The sequence below is a fragment of the Lonchura striata genome, chromosome 7 (assembly GCF_046129695.1).
Source record: "Lonchura striata isolate bLonStr1 chromosome 7, bLonStr1.mat, whole genome shotgun sequence".
NCBI classification, from domain to species: Eukaryota; Metazoa; Chordata; class Aves; order Passeriformes; family Estrildidae; genus Lonchura; species Lonchura striata.
The window spans coordinates 29,219,081-29,241,807 of record NC_134609.1 but is presented as its reverse complement, the minus strand read 5'-3'; the positions used below and the strand labels follow the sequence as shown (position 1 = coordinate 29,241,807).

The following is a 22,727-nucleotide window of genomic DNA, read 5'->3' as shown; positions in this document are numbered from 1 at the left end:
AAAAGGCAAATCTCATGCCTCTCCTGGCCCTGGATGTGCTGAGCACTCCTGGCAGCAGGAGGGGGCTCAGTGGGAGCTGAAACTGGTGCAGCAGATTCTCAGAGGGCACATGGGGATGTTCAGTGAGCACAGAATCCTGGAATCCCACAATGGTTTGGGCTGAAGGGACCTTAAAGCTCGTCCTACTCCATCCCTGCCATGGGCAGGGACACCTTCCACTATCCCAGGCTGCTCCCAGCCCCATCCTACCTGGCCTTGGGCACTTCCAGGAATGAAGCAGCCACAGCTTCTCTGGGCAAACTGTGCCAGGGTCTCCCCACCCTCACAAGGAGCAATTTCTTCCCAAAATCCAATCTAAACCTGTCCTTTTGAAGCTATTCCCCCTTGTTCTATCACTACATGCCCTTGTGAAAAGTCCATTTTCAGCTGGAGCTGTGTCTGACTCAGCCCCTACAGCTCAGGGACTGCACATCCAGGATTTTAATCAGGAAACCCACACCCCCTCCCACACAGGCTGCTCATAAGACCCCCTCGCAGAGAGAAGGCAAAGACCATCAGTCCCATGGCCTTTTCCAGCTTTTCCAGTTAGGGAAAAGCATTTCAGGTCCTGTAAACAGCCCTGCCAGTGCTGATCCAACTGAACACGATGACAAAACAGGCCAGATCCAAGGGATAGGTTTTATTCCAGACAGGATGGTGCAGTTATTCCCTAATGTGTTACTGATTGCTGTGCCCTCTCCTGGGGCTGCTCCAGATGGGCTGATCCTGGCAGAACCACAGCTCCTGCCTTGCCAAGGCATGTGGGGCTGTCCCCCTCCCCAGGGCTTTGTGCAGTCACAGGAGCTTGGTGGCCTCCATCAGCCCCCAAGGACATGCCCCATCCCACCCAGGCACCCCAAAAGGCACAGGACATGGGGGTTAAACAGGTAAATCCATTCATGATGGGGTGCCTGGGTTCCCTGATTCCCACCTCAGGCTGGGTCCCCAGTGTGAGCAAAGATAAAAAGGGGGAACAGCCCCCCAGCATCTCCCAGAGGAGGCTGAGGCCCCTCACAGGCACCAAGGACAGGACATCCAAGGCTCTCCAGAGGACAGCAGCTTTGGTGCTCCCTTGGATGAGAGGTCAGTAGAACATTTTAGTACCATCAGGTGAAATATTTCGGAAGGCAGGTGCCCACCACCCTGCACAAGGCTGGGCTGGGTTCACTCAGGTGAGATGGAGGTGGGAGAGGATGAAGTGGTTCCACGGAGGGGCTGCAGGTGAGGGCTCATCCCTGCTCCTGCTGGGATTTACAGCTCCTGGAGGATGATGTCCACAGCCTCAGCCAGGTTGTTCACGTAGGCATCAGGCTTCACCTCAGGGTGGTTTTCATCGGATGGCCTGGAAGGAGACAGAGGGGCAGAGCTGAGCAGGGGCAGGATCCCAAACAGGCCCCATGTCCCTGGTCATGCTGCTGCTCACAGAGCCCAGGCAGTGCCAATGGAGCACCCCTGAGGTTCACAGAATATTCACAGGATGACCAGATTGGAAGAGACCCTCAAGATCATTGAGTCCAACCCAACCCAACACCTCAACTCAACCCTGGCACCCAGTCCCACATCCAGGCTTTGTTAAACACACCCAGGGATGGTGACTCCACCACCTCCCTGGGCAGCCATTCCACAACTTTATCACTCTTTCTGTAAAAAACTTTTTCTTAATATCCAACCTGTATTTCCCTTGGTGCAGCTGAGGCTGTGTGCTCTGGTTCTGTCAGTTCCTGGAGAAAGAGCCCAACCCCAGCTGGGCACAGGCACCTTCCAGGAGCTGTGCAGAGTGACAAGGTCACCTCTAAGTCTCCTTTTCTCCAGGCTGAGCACCCCCAGCTCCCTCAGGGGTTCCTCACAGGGTTTGTGTTCCCAGCCCCTCTCCAGCCTCGTTGTCCCCTCTGGATGTTCTCAAGGTCCTTCCCAAGCTGAGGGGCAGAGCTGGACCCAGCACTCGAGGTGGAACCTCACCAGTGCCAGGTACAGGGGCAGAACGAGCTCCCTGCTCCTGCTGGCCACACCATTCCTGACTCACATTCCTCCCTCTTCCCTTGTTTTTCCTCTTTCTTTCTCTCACACCCAGGTCTTTCCCACATGCCCAGGTGGATCCTATGTCCTTTGTGCAAATGAGCTTGGCAAAACTTTGCACAGCCTCAACTGGAAGAGAATTTCCAATTAGTTAATTAATCCAAGTCAATGCACTGCATTTTACATGGCACTGCTTCACCCAGGCAATAGCAGCACTTGACAGGGATGGCTGCAAGGACACCTCACTGCAAGCCTGGCACCCTACAGAATTACAAATAATTATTCTCCCATAGTTTTTATCTAGAAATAGGTAGGGAAAAGAACTATTCCCTTTCAACCTAGAGACACAGAAAGTCTTCACACTGCTTCAGTGAAGAGCAAGGTTCTGCCAGGGTTTAATTTTACAGCACCACCATCTCTTGCAAACCCACCAGTGGTGGTTTGAAACACCACCAAAATAAGGTTCAGTCTCACCCTCCTCCAAGTCACCACCCCAAGGCAGGGTGACTTGAAGCCATTTTTTGCCAATACTTAATTAGCAGCGCTGGCCTAACGAGGCCCAGCTGCACAATCCCATTTTGCTGATTTAGCAGCACGGCTGGTGGGCAGGGGGGCAGATGTGGGAGGCAGAAATTTCCCAAACCTCATGGTCCTGTTATGGCTCTTGGGCTGAGAAACCCACCAGCTGCTGGAGGGAAAACATATGTATTTTATATGCTTAATGACCTTCCTTTGGGAGAGAGATGAGAGCCCAAATGTCCACCTCCCACCTCTCCTGCTCCCTGGAAAGGGCAGACCTTTATTTAGCACAGCTTCTCCGTGGGGAAGATGCATTTCCCAGCGGATGCAGGGGAGGCAGAGAGATGATTATTATTATTATTAATGATGTGCAGGATTTGGTGAGCACTTGTCTGTACAAGCACCAAATCATTTCTTCTGTCCCAGCACTGAAGCTCCCCAGGGCTGTTTCCTTCCTGCTCTTTTCTCAGCCGTGCTCCTCATGTCCAAGCCCACGAGCTCCTCACAAAGGCACAGCCTCTTTTGGAAGCCCACACTGTGTGCTTGAGGCTCTGCTTGCTGCAAAATCATGCTATGAACTAGGAAAAATAAAATATTTGTGTATTTGCAGCTGATATTCATCATTCCTTGTTTCACCTGCAAAGCCATGCCCAGCACCAGGCTCCATGAAACAAACTCTGCATGTTATTAAAGGGTGGATGGGTCTTTAGATATCCCAATTCCATCTTGTTACAGGGAGCAATGAGAATAATAATGATGATTTTTTTTAGGTTTTTCTCAACTGAAAAAGAGTTTGCTGATGGAGAAAAACCTCCACACATAAATCAAGTAAAAATCCAGTGTGTATCCATCCATGCAGTGGTAATTATTGCTCACTCTTGATTTAACCAAGTGGCTTTGATGAACACAAAAATAACTTTGGGCATACAGTAAAATATCAATTTCTTGCCACTAATCCTTAATTTGAGTGGAGAGCTAAATAAAGCAACTAACAAAACTTCTCTTTGCATTCTACACCCTGAAAAATGTTCATTCCTAGATTACATATTAGGAGAAAAATGTAAGAACTGCTTGAAATGAATGCTTCTACAAGAAATTTTCAATTACACAGCACTCTTTGATCTATTAAAAGGATTTTGTGATTAATATCTGTGCTGATTGCACAGAAATCCATCTGTAACTCAGCTGCTAAATGCCAGTCATCAGGGAAAAGCCCTGCATACACTTAATGTGTCCTGTGAAAAGGGGCAGTGTGTATGTATATGTGTGTATATATGTATAGATATATATGAAATAAGATATTTTTACCCATTTGCCCAAATACCGTGGGATCACATCACACTCCTGGCTCCACTGAAGTTTATTCAAACACAATAAATAAAGTTGTCTGAACTCTGCAGGAAAGCAGAGAGCTGGAACAAACACCCTTCCCTGGGCTCTGTGTGCGTGCAGCTCTTGTCCCTGTCACTGCCACCGCAATTCCTGTTTCATGTGGCCCCTTCCTTTGTCCCACAGGCATTTTGTGGCTCACAAAACCAGCCAAGGGATGGGTTTGCTCCCCCCTCTGGCTCTGAGCTGCTCTTGAAGCATCCGAAGAAAGAGAACTGCAAGCAATAACCCCTAAACTCTAATGCCAGGAAACAAAGCTCCAAGTGCAGCAAAATAACTCAGGAGCCCAAATCTGGGTGCCAGAAGTGAGGCAAAAGAGAGAGCTGTGCCATAAAACCCCTGGGCAAAGCCAAGATGCTGGAGGATGAGCCCTGATTCTGTTGTCCAGAGGGAGCAGAGACCATGGCTCTATACCAGACTCTCCTCTGGGGAATTTGGGCTTTTTCCTAACAGAAACACCAGCCACTGGGAGTTTTAAGTTGCCCTGAGGTGAAGCAGTGCTCTGGAGCTCTGCCCTGATGTCCTGGGCATTGCTTTGATGGGTCAGAGCCTCCCTGGACAAGGTCACTGGGTGCAGGTGGAGCCAAGAGCAGATTTTGGTCTCATGGGTCCAGCTCAGCTTCTCTCTCCGACAACAATCCCAAGGCAACTGCAGGTCACAAAACTGACAGTGAAGGTTGTATTTTAATACTTTCTTTTATTTTCCATACATAAATAATAATTAAAAAAAAATCTAAAAATATCTCTAATTTGCTAGGTCAGTTGAAGAAGTTAGCATTGAGCTAACTTTAGGACAGACTCCATCCGATTTTTTTTCTCATACAAGAGTCTGGTTGCAGAGAAGAGCATAAATCAAAATGACAGAAAATTATATATTGCAGCTGAACACTGAGCTGTCAGCACTCCTGGCCAGTGCACAAACTTGCTTGTGAAAAATCAACTACAGCCTTGGGAAACACTCTCTTCCATAAAGCAAGAGTCCTTGGAGTGGCAGAGCACCACGGCCTGGAAGTGCACACCATTTTCCAGCCCAAATTGGCCATGGCACTGTGAAATGTGGCACTTCTACATTGCCTTTGGTGGCCAACTTGCTTGCACACAAAGGGATCAGGGAAAGGAGTGGCTCAGCACAGGATGCCTCTGGAATCCAGGGTGGTCCTTGCTGGTCCTTATGGGGACACAGGGTGATGTTAGGGGACCGTGTTCTGAAGGAGAAAAGCCACCCGAAAAGCATCAGAGCACATGGACAAAATGAACTATTTTTAACATGATGCAGCTCAGACATGGTCCTGAGGCTCGTGTCCACCAAGTGCTCCTCAGGAGATGCCTGAGCATCCTCCTCTCCCAGGGCCATTTGTCACTGTCAGGGCTGCAGCAGCTCTGTGGCCCCTCGTGCCCTGAGCCAGACCCTCAGCCCCCACTGAACTGCTTAGTTCAGAGCAGTGCTGCACCTGGAGACACCAGGAAGCAGCAGGAAACTGGCTCTGCTATTTTGACTCTTCACTTGGGAAGAGAAGCTCCAGATCTCAGGGAAACCCCAGGATCAGAACTGCTGCCTGTCAGAAAGTGATGGTTTCCTCCTGGGGAAGCATGAAACCAAATTGTAAGGGGGCTGATTTTAAAAAAATCAGCTTCTGCAAGGGTAAGGAGGTTCACTTATACTGTGTGGGTCAGATTTCCACTTGGATAAATCTGCTTGACCAAGGCATCTCTGTGTCACCATTCAGACTTCCCACCAACCCCCTGATTAAACAGCACCAACTCCTGCTCCATGAAATGAGATAAAAAAGCCTGAGACCATTTCTCCTGACAGCATATTCTTCAGGGGCTCTTACCACGGCTGTAAAATATGCAAGACTGAGTTTAACAAGGTTTCCTTTATGAGGAATGCAAACAGACACTGTAACCTTTGCTGGTTGCTTTGGGAAGATGCAATAATTAGACTTGGTGCCATGAATGAAACTCTCTTTTTTTTTTTTTCTTTTGTGAAACATGCGATTTAATCAGTTTGGCACTGAAAAGCAGATAAATCACAATGACTGACAGGTCCCTCATGGACAGTTGAGGGATGGTTGTAAAGTGCATTTCCTGATCATTCAATTAGAGAAAAATTTGCACCAAAGTCAGGAACAGCACCCAGGGCTGGAGCAGCCCCCAGAACTCCTGGAAACCCATACCTGGACCCTCTTATGTCATGGACAGATCCCTGGGATAGGAAGAGAGGGTTCTGTGGTTAAAAGACTGGATTTTGGAGAGCTCCAAGAAAAGCAAACATGTGGCAGAGCAAACCAGCATCCTCCCCTGCTCCTCTCTTGCCTCCCAGAACTTCACACACCACTAATTGTGTTTAATTGTGACTCATTTACATTCAAGCATCCACAAACGGGTGGAAATTGCAGCCAAATTGTTTGCTTACACCTGAAGGAAATCTGTGGGCTTGCGACTTAATTGTTCCCATTTATGTTAAACTGCTGCAGTTTTAACCGAGCAGAATAAACCAGATTAAGGCCAACACTTCTCCGGATAATATATCTCAACACGTGGACAACACTAAGACTGAGGGCATAGGGAGTTATCCTTCTGTATAGTTTACCTAAAGATAAAATTAAATTAAATTGCCAAATGCTAGAAAACAAAGAATCATGGAATGGTTTGTGTTAGAAAGGACCTTAAAGTTATCTGTACCATGGGCATTTCCAGTCCAGGGGCAGCCACAGCTGCTCTGGGCACCTGTGCCAGGGCCTGCCCACCATCCCAGGGAGGAATTCCTTCCCAATATCCCATCCAGCCCTGCCCTCTGGCACTGGGAAGCTGTTCCCATTGTTCTGTCACTGCATGCCACATCCAAATTCCCTCTCCAGGTCTCCTGCAGCCCCTTCAGGCACTGGAAGGTTGCCATTCCCCAGATTTTTGGTTATTTTTTTCTGAATTTCAGTGCACTTCCTCGGGGTGAACACTTGTACTTTTCAAACATACATCTGCTGAAAATGTACTTGGAAGTGTTTAATTGCAATTTGTTAGTTGCTAATCAGTTGGCTGCATGGAGATGCTCTAACCAAAGACCTCAGATATACAACTCCAGAAATAACTGCTTAGAAGTGGGTGCTGAGGGCACTGGTAGGGCTAAAAGAGGTGCATGAGTATTAAAACTGTACTATATTATATTAATATAGTAAATTATAAAAATATAAAAATAATATATAGCTTTAACTAATATATTATATTAATATATATAAAATAACATATATCTTTAAATAATATATTAACATATTATTTAAAGAGATATATTATTTTATATATTTTTAAATGTATTTAATTAATTAATAAACTTGTGACTGTTGAGAGTCTGAGATACAGCTGGATTGGATTGGTTATTGAACTTAAATAACTTTAACTAGAATTTAATTAAGTAATTACTTTAAATGAATAACTTTTCTACTATATTTTACATGGGGAAAATAAAGGAGTAGAGATAAAGATTGTTGGGGGTTTTTTTTTCTGTGTTTTTCTAAGAAATCTTGAGAGACAGAATTATGTCTCTCTGTTTAGAGAATGAATGTCACACATGAGGAGTGTTTGGTGTCCCTGCTGCACTCTGATCTGGTTTTCCACCAGGTCTTTTTAAACTGCCAAGATCTGGTGCAGGACATCACTTTGGGAAGCAAGGACCAGGTTGGAAATGGGGATTGCAACCACAGATAGGAAGAGGTTCAGGGAGAGCAAGTGGGACTTTGTCAAAATAAAGAAGTTAAATGGCCAGAGGTGAGAGAACAGACCAGGAGCTGGAGGCTGGCAGGAGCAAAATCCCATGGTTTCACATGAAAAGCTTGGGGGAGAGTCAGCACAAGTATTTCCCATACTCCTCTCCATGACATTTACTGGTGGTGGCTGCAAATTAACCCTTGAGGAACCCCAATTCCTGGCATTTCTGCAGTGCACCCTGCGCTCTGAGCACACAGTGCTGAGGAAGCAGATGATGGCAGCTGTTTTCCTCCACCCACCCCTATTTATTTTCTCTCTCAGGAAACCCAGCACGTGTGAACATGCCAGATTAAAAACTCTGGAGATTAAAAATCCTGGAAGTCTGTGCAGAGGATACACACACATCTATAGAGTAAGAAGCAGGCACGAAGGAAGGCAGGATGGTGATGGGACGACGTGATGTGAAGTGCTACTGTTGGGACAGAGGGTACTCCTGGCTAAATGCTCTCATCTCATTAGACCAGAGCATGAGATTTTATCAGTGCTGACTTCTTTCCCTTACCTCCAAAATCCCTCATGGAAAGACACACTGGAAAGTCGAGCTGGTCTGAACAAATATTTAAACAAGCACGGCACTGGTGTTCCAGCATCCGGGCAGCAATTTTCCTGTCAAAACTGCAGAGCTCTCTCATCTTGCAGTTCAGCAGGGGCCAGGCATTAGAAGTGTGCATGCCAGCATTATGGTGGAGGAGAGGGAGCAGCACACATGCCTGATCTGCTTTTGGACCGGTTCCCAGCCTGCTAATCCCAAAACAGCTGCACACGTGTCCTGGGAACAGCTGGTACGGGCAGGGAGAGCTGGAACCCGGTGGGCACAGGGTGGGGGGACACCCAATCAGTCCCTTCTGCCTCGAGGGGCTCTGCTCCCTTCTTCTCTGCCCATAATCCAGGTATCTTGTGGGCTCTGAGCTGCTGTGGTGCCATCCAACCCTGAATCCAAAGGTGAAGCCATCATGGCTCAGAAGCCTGGCTCCATGCTGGGTGGTGGGTGCTGGAGTTACTGCATCAGGGGCTGCCATCCTCAGCCCCATGGAAACCACTTCAATCCATCTCACACAGCGATGGAGTGCCCTGGTAATATTTGTTCAGTGTACTCTGTCAGGCCAACCAGAGCAGCCAGAGGAAACACACAAACATTTGAGAACACAAAATGCTTCTGCTACTGCAGAGGTGAACTTTCATCCTCAGTCACCTGAGGTTTCCCATCAGGCTGGCCCAGAGCCATTTCAGCCAGAGCTGTCTGTCCAAAAACAAGATGCTGTGCCAAGGCTGGTCACCTGAACCTCTTCAGGAGCCTCCTGCTCAGGACACACAGGAGAGGGGAAAGGGGAAGTGCACACAGAACCACAGAATCACTTTGGTTAAAAAAGCCTCTGAGATCACTGAGTCCAACTGTCCCCCCAGCCCTGCCAAGGCCAGCACTGAGCCGTGTCCCCAGGTAACACATCTACAGCTCCTTTAAGTCCCTCCAGGCAAGGGGACTCCACCACTGTCTTGGGCAGCTCTTTCCATGGAGGAATTCCTGCTGCTGTCCATCCTGAGCTCCCCTGGCCCAGCCTGAGGCCGTTCCCTCTGCTCCTGTCCCTGTTCCTGGAGCAGAGCCCGACCCCCCGGCTGTCCCCTCCTGGCAGGAGCTGTGCAGAGCCACAAGGTCCCCCTGATCCCCCTTTGCTCCAGGCTGAGACCCCTCAGCTCCCTCAGCTGCTCCTCATGGGACTCGTGCTCCAGACCCTTCACCAGCTTTCTTCCCCTTCTTATTCACCCCATGTTCATCCCACTTTCTTAGATAACAAGACTGGATAGGAAATAACCTCTGGAAGAGATGATTCTTTTCCCTACTGATTCTATTTAAACCAGATGACAAGCTCGTACCCCAGAGCCAGTTCTTGGACAGCCAGAGTTAGCTGTAAAGAATCAAACTTTTCATAAAAGTTTAGTGAGATAAATCCAAGCCCTTGTGCTCCTGCAGGCTGTGAGCACAGGGTGGAAATGAGCCATGAATGCCAGGCACGTTGGTGTCAGTGCAGTGACCCCCTGGCTGGCCTGGGGGACACTGGGGGACCAGAAGCTCTGGCTGCACATGTGGATGCACCAAGTGCTGCAGTGCAAGCACAGCACAGCTGTTTCAAATCAAAGCAAAGCCTCCCTCTCCCCCTCAAAAGTGAAACGCACATTTGCTTGTTTTCTGAGAAAATCTGAGAATTGCCCCTGCTCTGCCAAACTATCCAGTCTAACAGGGTGTTTGCAAGCACCCTGAGACTCAGCTCTGCCTGCTTGGATTAATTATTGATGACCTGCTTGGCTTTGCCAGATGACCTTACTCAATTCAGTAGAAAATAATTTTAAACGCCCCTGAGAAAGAATTTGGACATAAATATTTTCTTTGTGCATACACACAAACAGATGTGCATCTTAAATGGAGCTGATGCATTAGCTATTAATCAGATTTAATATTACACAGGAGTGAGGAAGATTAATTTCAAGGGTTGAATGTAAAGCTCAGTGGTGCTTAGACATCTTACTCTGTTAGATACTTTTAAAGATCTTAGTGTAAGAGAATATTTCATTGCTTTCCTTTAATATATCACTTACAAAATCCCTATGAAAGGTGTAAAATGAATGCTGGCTTCTACATTTGCAAAGCATCTCACGGAGATTTAAGTCACAGAACTCTGGCAGATGCAGATTCCAGCAAGAAGGGAGCTTTGCAGATTATAAAAGAAAGAAGTCTTAATTTAAGGTTTCAAATGCTGCTTAGAGAAGTGTGATTTAAAAAGTATTAGGCCAGATTGGCATTGATAATGCAACCCTTGAGACAAGACACTCCAAGTTACAGCTTTAAAAGATTGTTTCTCACCAAAGAAGAATTTGAGCTACCCTAAGGAGAATAATACTTGTCTCCAGATGCTGCTCACTAAATCAGTTTTAATTTTAAATGAGAATGAAACTATGAGCTATCTGTGCCACTCCCAGGAAACCCAAGCAGACAGACATGCAGCCAGTTCTCCTTCCAAAGGGCAGGAACAGCCAATTCACACACGTGTTGGGAACCAGCACCACCCTGCTCCAAAACCCTGCTCACGTGGGAAGACAAAAAAACACCTACACTGGAAAATTAAGGCACAATTTATATTTTTGTCTGCAAAATTGTTCGGCCTGGACAAGGTAATGGCATGGGGTCTGTCTGACTTCTTTTCCCAGATCAGATTCCAGATAGGAATATTACATCCAACCTCGCTCAAGGATGTCAGGAACCCTCCAAATGTGCTCGTGCTGAACTGATATAACAAAAGGGAATATATATTTGGGCTAAACCCCAGGAGCTCTGCCTTGGCTTTGAGTCAGTGCATGACTGATGCCCTCAGGAAGTGCTCAGAGACACCTGAGCATGCAGAGCCACCCAAATAACTCAGCCCTGCTCCTCACAAACTCCTGCCCCTTCCAAAGCAGAAAATTTACTAAAGTTATTCCAAATTATTGCTCATTTGCTTAAGCAACTCTGTAAATGAGATCTTCACAATCTTCTCTCTGGAAATCTGCATGGCCTGAATGTTTGCCTGCCTTCCCTTCCATGATCACAGTGCCAAAGGAATTAAAATTCATTTGCTTGGGAGATATATTTACCAATATCTAGAAGTGTTCAAGAGGCTTGGACAGGGCTTGGAGCAACCTGGGATAGTGGAAGGTGTCCCTGCCCATGGCAGGGGGTGGCACTGGGTGGGTTTTAAGGTCCCTTCCAATCCAAACTATTCCATGATTCTATGAAGTGATGGAGCTGATCAGGTTTGCTTTTTGCTTTGTTTCACAGATGAAAAAAACCCAGATTTGCTGAGCTGTTGAGCAGGTAATGAAGGAAACTTCATGCCATGTGCCTGCAGCTCCAGGATACTGAACGGGGTCGCTGGGGCGTGAGACCCTAAATCCAGCAGAAACCAATACAGCTCTGTATGGACCAGCCCACACTGCATCCCTTTCATTCTTTAGTTGGCAATGGGGACCTCAGGCCTGCAGAGGAAGGCAGGATGTCCCTGCAGATTAAACTCCCAAAGGTGGGAAGCTGTGCAAAGGACGAGGACGAGCTGCGCTCGCTGGACCGCGCTTGGTCCACGGATGCCAGGGCTCGTTGGAGGCACTGCAGGAAGCAGGCAGCACTGCTGCCCTGGAAACAGCAGTGCTGCAGGCAGGCTGCAGGCATGGCTGCGGGCTCCTCCTCCTCCTCCTGGCTCTCCTCCACCCCGGCAGGACGCAGGAGGGAGCGCTGGGCTGAGGGAAGGCAGCGAGCTCATTTTCCAAGGTGTCAAACCACATCTAGGCTCGCGCTTAAGAATGGATTAGGGAAAGTGCACTGAACTAACAGTGTTAGTGCAGGGATTAAATCCCCACGCTCCTGGCACCCAGCCCTTGGGCTGGACACAGAGAACAGGCCAGGTCTGTACCTGCTTCCTCCCAGCTCTGGCTTCCAGCTCCTCGGATGGAGGAGGCTGCTCGCGTGTCCCACTCGCTGTGTGCTCAGTGCAGGCTCACAGCCAGCCCCTGGCTGAAGCCTTCCAAGAGTTTTGTCAAATACCAAGCCATGTTAACAGGGATTTTGCATGTTATCAAAGAGGTATTCCCAAATTTGCAACAATTGAGTGATGAATACCCGAGTTTGGGATGCTTGGTTTCAGTTCAGGGAGTTGCACAGGTTTGGTCTGTGTCCTGTGCTAACTTGCACATCCTCCAGCATCATTTTCTCTGTCAGTCCCTTCTACCTTCATAAATACAATGGTTAATACTATGACCACCTCCAAGTAGCTTTTTTTAATTAGTTTTTGTGGGACTGACTGGACATTTCTCATGGGAGTTTATTGTTGGTTGTTATCACATGTGCAAACCACAGCCTGGAACCACAAAATCATCCAGCAGGATGAGTTTGTACCACACCTGGCACACTCAGACCACCACCAGGCACCAGTGCTGCTTTCAAACCCTGCCACATTCACCCTCGTAGGGCTGAGATGGTTTCTGAGTCAGCTCTTCATGAGCTCCAAGACCCAGAAGCCAAGGATCAAACTGTGCAAGGTGTCCAAGAGGGCTGGGAATGAAAGGGGTGGCCAGAGGTTTCTCCACCTCCAGTGTAGCTGGCAAGGTTTTCCCATTTCCTAGGATCAGACTGAACTTGGGACATTTCTTAACCATGAAATCAATAAAAAAAGACTTAACAGCTTTAGCACAGAGGAGGAGAAACCCCAAAAAAACAAGAGCAGTGGCATGGTAACTGCTTCACCTTCTTGGTATCTGCAGTATTTGCTTTTATCTGAGCATTGTGGTTGAGACCAGTTTCCTCCCTTTGCATCAGTTTCAAGTGAAGACTGATCCTTTGTAGAATGAACAGCCCATAATACTGGTTTTAGCTGTGCTTCTGTAACCCAACCTGGCTTAAATGAAATCTATTTACATACCATGCTCAATACCTTTGAGAAAATCTAATACTCAAAATACTTCAAAGGTCTACTTTGTACTGAAGGTGGGACAGCCAAGACTGTGGTCTGCACATATTGCTAAATTCCAAAGGCATTTCAGGGTGGAGATATTTGTCTGTGGAATTAAAAACAACCCAACAATAAGCCAATCCCCTTCCAATTGCATTCAAAGCAGCACAGAGCAACCTGTGGAGGGCTGATCAATCCTCTGATGTTTTTTCTCAGTCTAAAATGAAGCAGTGGCTTGGGGGGTGTGTGCTATAGAAGTATCATATACATAAATATAATAAGGAATTTTTTTGAAACAAACCACCCAGGCCTTTTTGTGGACAGGGCTTTAGCAGATCATAAAGGAAGAGATTTCATCTTCATCAAGTAAAACATTAAAGGAAGTGTTCTAACTTCCAGCACTATACATTAATGCTCAGCAATGTAAAGAGTTTAACTGCCTGTTGCTTTCCCACCATAAATTACTACCTGCAGCTAATGGAAAACCTTCCTCCAGACCTGTTTATGCACCTCACTCTCATTTCATATGCTCACATGGATGGAAAAACAGCAAGGCAGCCTGCAGTTGTCTGAAGTTCCTGCAAATGGGCATGTCCTGAGAAAGCAATGAACATTTAAGAATACCACATGTGTGTGTTTGGTACAAGTTGCTTGAGCAACTCATCACATATCCAATACTCTGCAGGTTTTATGATGGTTTATATTTAAATTTAATAATTAGCTTTAATGTTAAACCATGCTGCCACTCACACAGAGCTGTTTCCTCCCCAGGAAAGGACACTTCCTTCTTTTGGGGGGAAAAAAAATATTCAGAGAACCATGGAATGGTTTGGGTTGGAAGGGACCTTAAAGACCATCTAGTTCCATGCCAGAGAAAGGGGCAGGTGGCTTAAAGGAGGAAGAAAAATTACCCATCTGAGGAATGCAGAAATGCAAGGTGACATTTGGACCTGGGTTTCACTAGTCTGCATCTGGGAGATGCTAGTTAGATACAAACCCAGAACAAGCCAGAGTCCCAACCACTTTCCCTAAGGATTAATTAAGGAATCCTCATCCCAGCCCCAGTTCAGGAAAATCTGGCTGGAAACTAAGTAACAGCAACTGTTTACCCCATTAGAGCTCTGCAGTAAGAAAGGACAGCCTCCTACAGCTTCCCACAACTTTTGGGCAAGATAAACATCTTTGTTGTAAAGTAAGAGCCTCTCCAGTGTTATTGATGGAGACAGAAAGTGCCAGAGAATGGGAGCTGCTGAATCCAGCCTCTGATTAGCAATTAAGCACTTGGAGAGGGGCAAGGCTCTGGGCACAACATCCTCCCCAGTGATTCACAGAAAACCTTCTCACATAAATTAGCCGTCCCTGTGATTTTAGTGCTTGGGCATGCTTGTGACAAAGGAGCCTTGCAGGGCTCTGTGCAGCCATCAGATCCAGCCTGAAAATCTGGGGGAAGGTCCAGGAGAGGCTGTAGATGGACCTGTGCCCCCCTCACCACGTGTGGGCAAGCCCCAGGGCCACGGGGAGCCTCCAGGATGCCACAGTGCACTTGGCATGATCCCTTTGGATCATGATCCACCCCACCAACACCAAGAACAGGATGGGAGACAGGCAGGGGCTGTGCATGGCTCTGTGGGGCTCCTTGACGCCCTGCTCCAGGCCAGAGCAACCTGGGCTAGTGGAAATTGTCCCAGCCCGTGGCAGGGGGCTGGAATTAGATGAGCTTTAATGTCCCTTGCAACCCAGACCATTCTGTGATTCCTCGTGCACCACGGGCTGGGGTCCTGGGAGAGCAGCACCCACCTCCACAGCAATGCTGTGATTTGCCCTGGCACGTGGAGGAGAGATCAGATCAGGTATTTGCTCTACAAAAGGAGTTACATAAACTCCAAGGGCTGCTCACATCCACAGTCCATGTCCCTGATTGAAATCTGCATGGAGGCTGAGCTGATGGATCCTCCCGACACGGCGTGCCCAGAGAGGTTTGGAGAACTCATCTGCTGAGGGCTTGGCTCCCCCACACAAAAACTACAACTGAAAAGTCCTGGTCCTCAGAGGGAGCACTGTTTTTTATCAGATGGTAACAATAAGTACATCATGAAATCATTTAATAGTTCTCATTAAATGCCTTGCTGGAGAGCAGCCCTGATTTATGGACACGATGCTGTGGGTATAAATAAAGCTGCAGTTTGCTTGTAACACAGCTGGTCCCGAAAATTAATGTTTTGTTTTCCATAACCTTTGTACTCTCCCCTTCCTCTGCTACTATGGCAAAGCTCAAGGCGTGTAACTCGATCGCTCTGGGGAAGAGGAGACACATCCAAGGGCTCGCAGGGGCTCTGCCCTGCCTTGGGACGCAGCTTCCCCGGGGCAGCCCTGCTCTCAGCTCTCCCTTGTGGATGCTCCTCTGTTTCCAAGCACAGCCCAAGGGCAGCCTTGCCTCTCGTGCACAAGTGCTGCTGGACCAGCCCATCTCGCCGAGCTCGGGTCCAAGAAATGCTGATATATTTAGCGCTGCTGCATAACTTTCCATCCTTAGAAGCCCAGTATTCCTTTTCCTTTCTGTGGCCAGGGACTAGGACAAAAGCCACCCAAACCAGATGTACATCCGTCTCCAGAGGAGAGGAAATATGAGGCCGCTGTGACACAGGACAGTGGCCAGAGACATTTTTTAATGCTTATATTAACCACGGCACCTAATCCTAAGCAAACACTTCATCAGCTGCATAGTGTTTGTTTTTTGTTTTTTTTTTGTTTTTTTTTTTTTAAAAGACCTTTTAGTCCCAGCACAAGGTGTTCACCGAGCGTGTGACTGAGCACAGGAAAACTGCACTTCCAGTCCAGGCAGATGTTGAGGAGGATTAGGAAAGAGTCATTTTAAACAAGGACGGGGAGCAGGGCTTTGCAATCATATGGTTTGCAGCTGGAATTTACAGGCATGATAATTTTATAACCCTCTCCTTGCAGTTTTGAAGCAGTGCAATATTCTTTGCTGCTGCAGGGCCAGGGCTGCAGGAAACATCCTCCTGCATCTGACAACTTAATGTGGCCCTGAGCCTGCACCCTGTGCTGTAAAACAGGCAGGGGGAAGCTGGCAGAGCCAGTGGAGTGCAAATGGGCACTTGAATTACCCAGGCATTAAAACACGAAGCCTTAAAATGGGCCAGTTTACTTCTGCTCACAGCCAGGCCTGTTATATCTGATTGATTTTATGAGTACATACAAGCTTTTCTTCATCAAAGTCGCTTTCTAGTGACTTCACGTAGTTCTTTTCTGGATGAAACCAGGAAAGCTCTTACTCAACCATTTTTCATGTGTACATAACACATGAGGCTGTGAAATGACTGCAAGAAGAGACTTTCGGGCAGGAGGACTCAAAGCACTGAGACAGCTGAGAACAAAACAATGAGAAAACCACCTCTAACCATAGCAGGAAATGTGGGAAAGATTAACTTATTTTTAAGGGTAATATTTTTACATTTCCACAGACACAGCCCCAGCACAGTCCCAGCTGTGTGCATATTCCAGGCACTAACTGTACATGGACTCACAATCTGCCCAAAACCAAACCTCAGCTATCATCAAGCATAGTTTAGCCACATATTTGGCCTCTAAACATGAAGAAATTAAGAGTTTTTCCTTGGGAGGCAACACAGATTCTGGCAACTGCTATTGAGTTTCAAACATTTGAAAGTAATTGCTAATGCACAGAGAAGCTGGAATTGAGGAGAATTTTCCCCAGGTTGGAGATCAGTGCTGGTTTCCACTCCAGGAGCTATTGAAGTCAGTCAGACTCAGTCCAGCATGCCCTACACAGATGGCAGCACTATCCCCAAAACACAGCTACTCACAGATACATACATGCATTTGGATGTCTATTTCTCTGTAGATGGAGAACATTTATATTCAATTACCTTCCTTTAAAATGATACATAAAGCATGAAGACAACTTGCTACAATAGGAAAAATTTATTGAACTAGTTTCTAGGGTGTATTTATTCGTAATATAAATTTTCACTGGCTGATGGATTTAGATGAATCTGACCTAAAGACTCTGGCTCTTTTCTCCTACTAGTTCGTGTCCTGATAATTAATAAAGATTTATTTTTTTCTTGGACTTTAGTATGTACAAATACATTGGTTTTGCAGAGCTCATTAACTCCAGGGTTTGTACTGAGCCATAGGGTCTCCATGGTTGATCTTGAGCTGCTGCAGGCTCCAATCCAATTTTTCTTGCTATGAACCTTTGTTTCACTTTATTGCTCTTTGGTTTTATGAGAGAGGCTGGGAAGGAATGAGGACATGGAGAACCTACTTTTGCTTCTGACACTGGTGTGTGACCTCGGGTACATCACTTGGCCTTTCTTGGCTTCCACAAATGAAAAATGAGAATAACAACACCTTGCTTCTTTGTGTGAGCACCTCAGAACTTCACTAGGGAAAAAACAGATACAGAAGAGTGAGGTGTTTCCAGACCCTGTAAGACTAGGCAGGGAGAAGATTCAGAGTGATGGATGAATCTGTGGCCAAAAAGAGAATGGATCAGCCACAAACTGTTTGGGATGATGCCCTGGCCAGCTGGGAGCCATAAATGGATTCTGGCATTGACTTGAAGAACTTCAGAGTTTGACCTTCTACATTGCAGGACCTCACGTGTAAACCAGAAATAGCAGGATTTCTGTCTTCCCATTCCCTCTCACCAACATGGATTTTGCACCCCTTAAGGACAGACTGTGTCTTACCTAAGGTGTTAAACTCAGTTTTGGTAGAACCTGAAGGAAGACTGAAAGGCAGTGAAATAAACCCTGCAAGGAACACAACCAGCAACAAGAGGAAGAAGAGTGAGACAAAATGAGGAGGAGCTGTTTGTAAGTCAGCATTGAGCCCCTCTGGGCTGAAGCAGCCATGGGGTGTGGGCACAGCAATTTCAGTGATAAATTTGTACATAAACCATGGGATAAACTCTGGTCTCTCTGAGCAGCTTCCTTTTCAGTGGGAATTCAGTGGGAATTGCTTCCTTGCAGCTGAGAACAGGATTTGTCTCTCTATGTGTAATGATAAAAAAGAGGAGGAGCCTTCTTAGATGATCATCACAGAAATGATCTTGGTCTTTCTAACACTGATACCAAGAATTCAACTGATAAGCCCCACTCGTGATTGCATTTCTGACAGAATAAATTTAGAAATTCAGGTTGTTGGCTTGTGTGCAAGAATGCACAAAGTTTCTACAGAATGTATACAGAAAAGCAATGGCCCTGACTTCCTTCCATCCATGCCCATGGAATCACAGGATTGTTAAGACTGGAAAAGCTCTGTGCAAACCCCTGGCCCAGCAACACATCAGATCCTTCCCCCTGGACAAGGGGGATGGCAGCAGCTACTCCCCAGAGCAGGCACTCACACTCACTGCCCCAAGGAAGGGAGCTGCTGCCAGGAATTAAAGGCAGCCAGCCATTCCTTGCTTACTGTAAATATTCTGCAGCCTGTTTCAATGCCCCACACTGGAAAAGGCTTGCTATTCCCAAGGCAGGGGCAATCCAAATGAGACTGCTTCTTCCAACACCTCCAGCTTCCTTTTGGAGCTCATCTGGGGTTCTCCAGCCTCCAAGGGACCACGGCCAGCAGTCTGACTGTCCCTGGGGGAGGTGGCTTTGGCCTTGAACAGGCTGAGCCACTTTTTGCCCAAACAAGAGAATCGCAACAAGCAGCCGCCTCGGGAAGAGTTAAAACGAAGAGTCCCGCTAACGCTTAAGTGGTACAAATCTTTCCAGTTAAAATAAATTATTCAGGAGATGTCAGCCTCCCATCAGCACCATATGAGCTACATTTTTAATAGTTCTGTGCACTGAACACGTTCTGTCATAATATCAGCGAGACTGAGCTGTGAGACGAGGAAGGGGAAACGCGAGCGCGCTGTCACCGTGAGCGACGAGCTGCTTTCTCTGGAGGACCACGAAGCACATGTCACTCCAGGCACAGTGGAGGGGAGTCAAAGAGACAGAAATAATGCCCTGACTTCAGCAATCATAGCAGGAGCTTCTTCATTTCCCTCAAAAGCCTTGTTCTGTCGGAATCTGAGGTATTGATGATTCTGAGATTGTAGAAAGTCTCTGTCTGTCAGCCCCGCTGCCAAAGCAGAAGCCAGAATTGGTCTGTGCTGGTTTCCAGGTTGTTTATTCTGTTTATCTCTCACATGTTCTGCTGCCCTGCCCAGCTCTGTCCTGCAGGGCAGCGTGTGGGGCTCTGCCCTCAGTGGGATGTGACAAACATTAAATACCAGAAACTCCCTGGGCTGCATTTACAAGAACGTGCCAATATCTGTCACCTACGTTGGACAGTGTGTCCCCAGCCTGAACCAACAGAAAAATGCCAACACCACAGTGAGACATGGAGGGCATGAAGAAGGAGAAAAAGGACAAGGCACACCCAATTTCCTCCATCTTGTCCCTTTGGACCCCTTATCTAGAATCCTAAAATTTTACTTTTGCACCCGTGCCACACTTAATTATTACTCATATCAAACACTCAGAGCTGGTAATTCATCCTGTAAGATTGAAAACTCTTTTCTATGGACAGAGATCACAGCCAGTGTCTCTGGGGGCTCTGTCCAGGGGGGTTCCTGACCCCTGCCAGGGTCCCAGACCTGCCAGGGCAGCCAGAGGGAAGCTCTGGAGTCCCACATTGTCCTATCTGATGGATAATTCACCCACCACCTTCCACTGTCTTGAGGTCTCATTTATTGTGAACGAATCCACTCTGTGGCTTCACCAGATTTTTCCAAACATAAACTGGAATTAACAGCTACCTTAAAGTTTCCTAGCTTAAACAATCAAGACTCTTCTGCTCCATGTCTCCAGGTATAATAATAAAAGAGGGGAGCATTTCTCTCTGCTTCAGATGTTAAAATAACCACCTATCTGCCCACTGACCCATGTGTTCATTTATTTGTCCAAATCACAATCCACTTGGCCAAACCCTTCTATCTCCCGTTCCTGTTTCTGTTCCAGAAGAGGGGAAAAGGATCAGATTTCCCACAGGGAAGCTGTCTGGGGTAAGTAACCCCAAAGAACAGAGTCACTTTTCCTACTCAAGGGAAATGGGCTGTTGAGGAATGACCCCAAATTCCCACCCTTCTTGCTTCTGAATAGGAAAACAATTTTGCCTCCAGTGCTGCAGCTTCAGCTGGTTTAGCTTTTAACCGAGTGAGAAGGAGACACAACGAGCCACGGCAAGGCTCCTGCAAATCAAAGGAGACAAAAGGGATGGGGACTGGGAGATCCACAACCTGTTCCAGCAGCACTGGGAGGCACATCCAATCCCTGCTTCTGAGGAGCAAACACCACCTGTGTCTTCTCTCTTACAAATGAGAACAGCTGCTGGCACCAGCACAGCAGCACCTCAGTGGCTCTGGTTTGCTTTCAGGCTGAACCCAGCAAGGTTAATTAAGGATGTTTTACTAACTGGCTCTCCCCAGACAGGCTTAGATTAAGAAATGGCTGTTCAGGCCGACAAGGCAGCATATGGAGGATGGAAGAAAGGACTAAGGTTTGGCAGGAGTTGAGGAAAAAATGCAGCCTCTTGTTGATGGCTCAGAGGTTCTGATGAGTGTGAGGCGTGAAATCCCTCTGGATGCCCTCACACGCTGCCACCACTCACCCAGCACCTCCCTGGGGCTTGAAAAAAATCCTACAAAGCACAAAAATGCTGCAGCCAGTCCTGAGTGGGCCCCAGGGTGAGCAGCCAGCAGAGAGAACCCCTACGTGCCCAGGCTGGAATGATGAAAATCCAAGTGCAAATATGCTAAAGGGTCACTTGCAGGAGTCAAGTTCCCTGGGGAGTGGCAGGATGAGCCTCTGCCAACACGGTGGTGTCTGGGAGTTAGGTTTGTGCCCAAAGGAGAGCTGAGTGATGCCATCGACCCCAGGGAGTGCAGGAAGGGCACTGAAGCCTGCAGGTACAACTGAACTACAAGCTTGGAGCAGCAATGCTCCTGCCTGTGTGAAAAAGAGAGCATCAGCCCTTGCAATAAAGCCAGAACTCCATCAATTTCCCCATTGTGATTTATGCCTGCTCCCTCAGCTGTAAAACAGCTTAACTCCACTCACCTGCAGCAGATGGGTTTCATCTGCCATGGCTTTGTACCTCGTAAATGTGGATGCAAGGAGGATGAGCTGGCCCTGTGGTCAGCAAGACAACGCTTGGTAAAGGGCAATCCATCACCCAGGCTGGGGCCCACAGACACAGGAGTGGGCTGGAAGTCAGCTACTGTGTGGATGCACCAAACATTTTGTGGAACAGGGATAAAAAGAGAACAGGAAGCCTGAGCCTGCTTGCCCAGAGACAGTGACTGGAACAGTGCCTGTCCTCACAGCATACAGTGCACATCCTGCAAGACTGTCGTGTGCCACCTGAGGAGGGACATTTGGGAAAATACTTTCCTTGGCTACCAGGGAGGGTGAGGAACCTTCATCCCATCAAGTGTGAGGTGAGCAGAGCACCAGGATGGAGAAGCAGAGCAAGGGTGGGGGGAGCCAGCTGCTGTTTTCTGGGAGCAATGCTGCCCAAGGTATCAGGGAGGTCAATTCCCTTCCTCAGCTCCTATTCACCCCATGGAAAAACAGTTTATCTGACATCCACACAAGAAACACTGATCTTTTCCAGAAGTACTGAGCCATTAATTCTGGGCCAGGTCCAGTACTGGTTACAGTTACGGTACCTCCAACAGGAATTGTGCTCTTCTAAATGGAATTTCTAGCAAGGATAAAACTGAGCCCCTGCATCTCCCTGAGAAATGCACATTTCTGAGTGGCCTCTGGAAAGCTGTTCCTTGTCATATTACTCCCCATCCACTCCAGGAGTCCCCCTCATTCCCTGGGAGGCTGAAGACAGTTTTAGGTATTTCCAGACCTGGTCTGTGTTAACAAGAAGTCAACCCTAGTGCAGCAGCCAGAGGTGCAAAAATGCAATGACCTTGTGAAATAGCAAAGACAGACCCAAGCCAGAGCAATTGGTGCTGTTTGGAGCCAGCCTGGCAGTGGCTGCATTAAGAATGCAGAGACTCGAATGTGGAACACGTTTTTGCTGAGAGTAATAAAGCCTGAGCAGGAAAGCTGGGGCTGCTGAGCCTCCTTCCCACTCTTGGCAGCCTCAAAGTTGCTGCTGGTTTATGACTTTGGGGGTGAGAGCATGATCAGACAGGTGGGCTGAGAGGTGAGCAAGGGTTTATGCTGCCATCTGTCCCCAGAAATCGTGGGTCAGAAATGACCCACAGCAATGGGAGTGGCAGGATCCGGGAGCATCAGCAAAGCTGGGGTCAGGTCCAAGCTGGTGCCCGCTCTGGCCAAGCCCTGTTTTTTATTTGAACTCCTGAAATCAGTTGCTGCTAACCTCCTGAGCAGCTTTTTTGGGTTCTGTGAAACACTGATCCAAGCACCCCATGTGATGGCAGTGCCTGAGCGTGGGGGCCACCGAGGGTCCCTGGCAGAGAGGGCTCCCCAGGAACAGCCAGACCTGGGTGACTGCTCTGCAACCCCAGGA

The 22,727-nt window shown here is 47.6% G+C and overlaps 1 protein-coding gene across 1 annotated transcript in view; it reads right to left on the bottom strand.

The window, feature by feature from the left end:
• Positions 1-659: 659 nt before the first annotated feature.
• Positions 660-22,727, bottom strand: part of LHPP (phospholysine phosphohistidine inorganic pyrophosphate phosphatase) — a 72,894-nt gene continuing 50,826 nt past the window's right edge. The window contains exon 7 of the mRNA XM_021526364.1: positions 660-1,381. Coding sequence (XP_021382039.1) covers positions 1,291-1,381 — 91 coding nt within the window. The 3' untranslated portion in view covers positions 660-1,290. The remainder of the gene's footprint in view (positions 1,382-22,727) is intronic.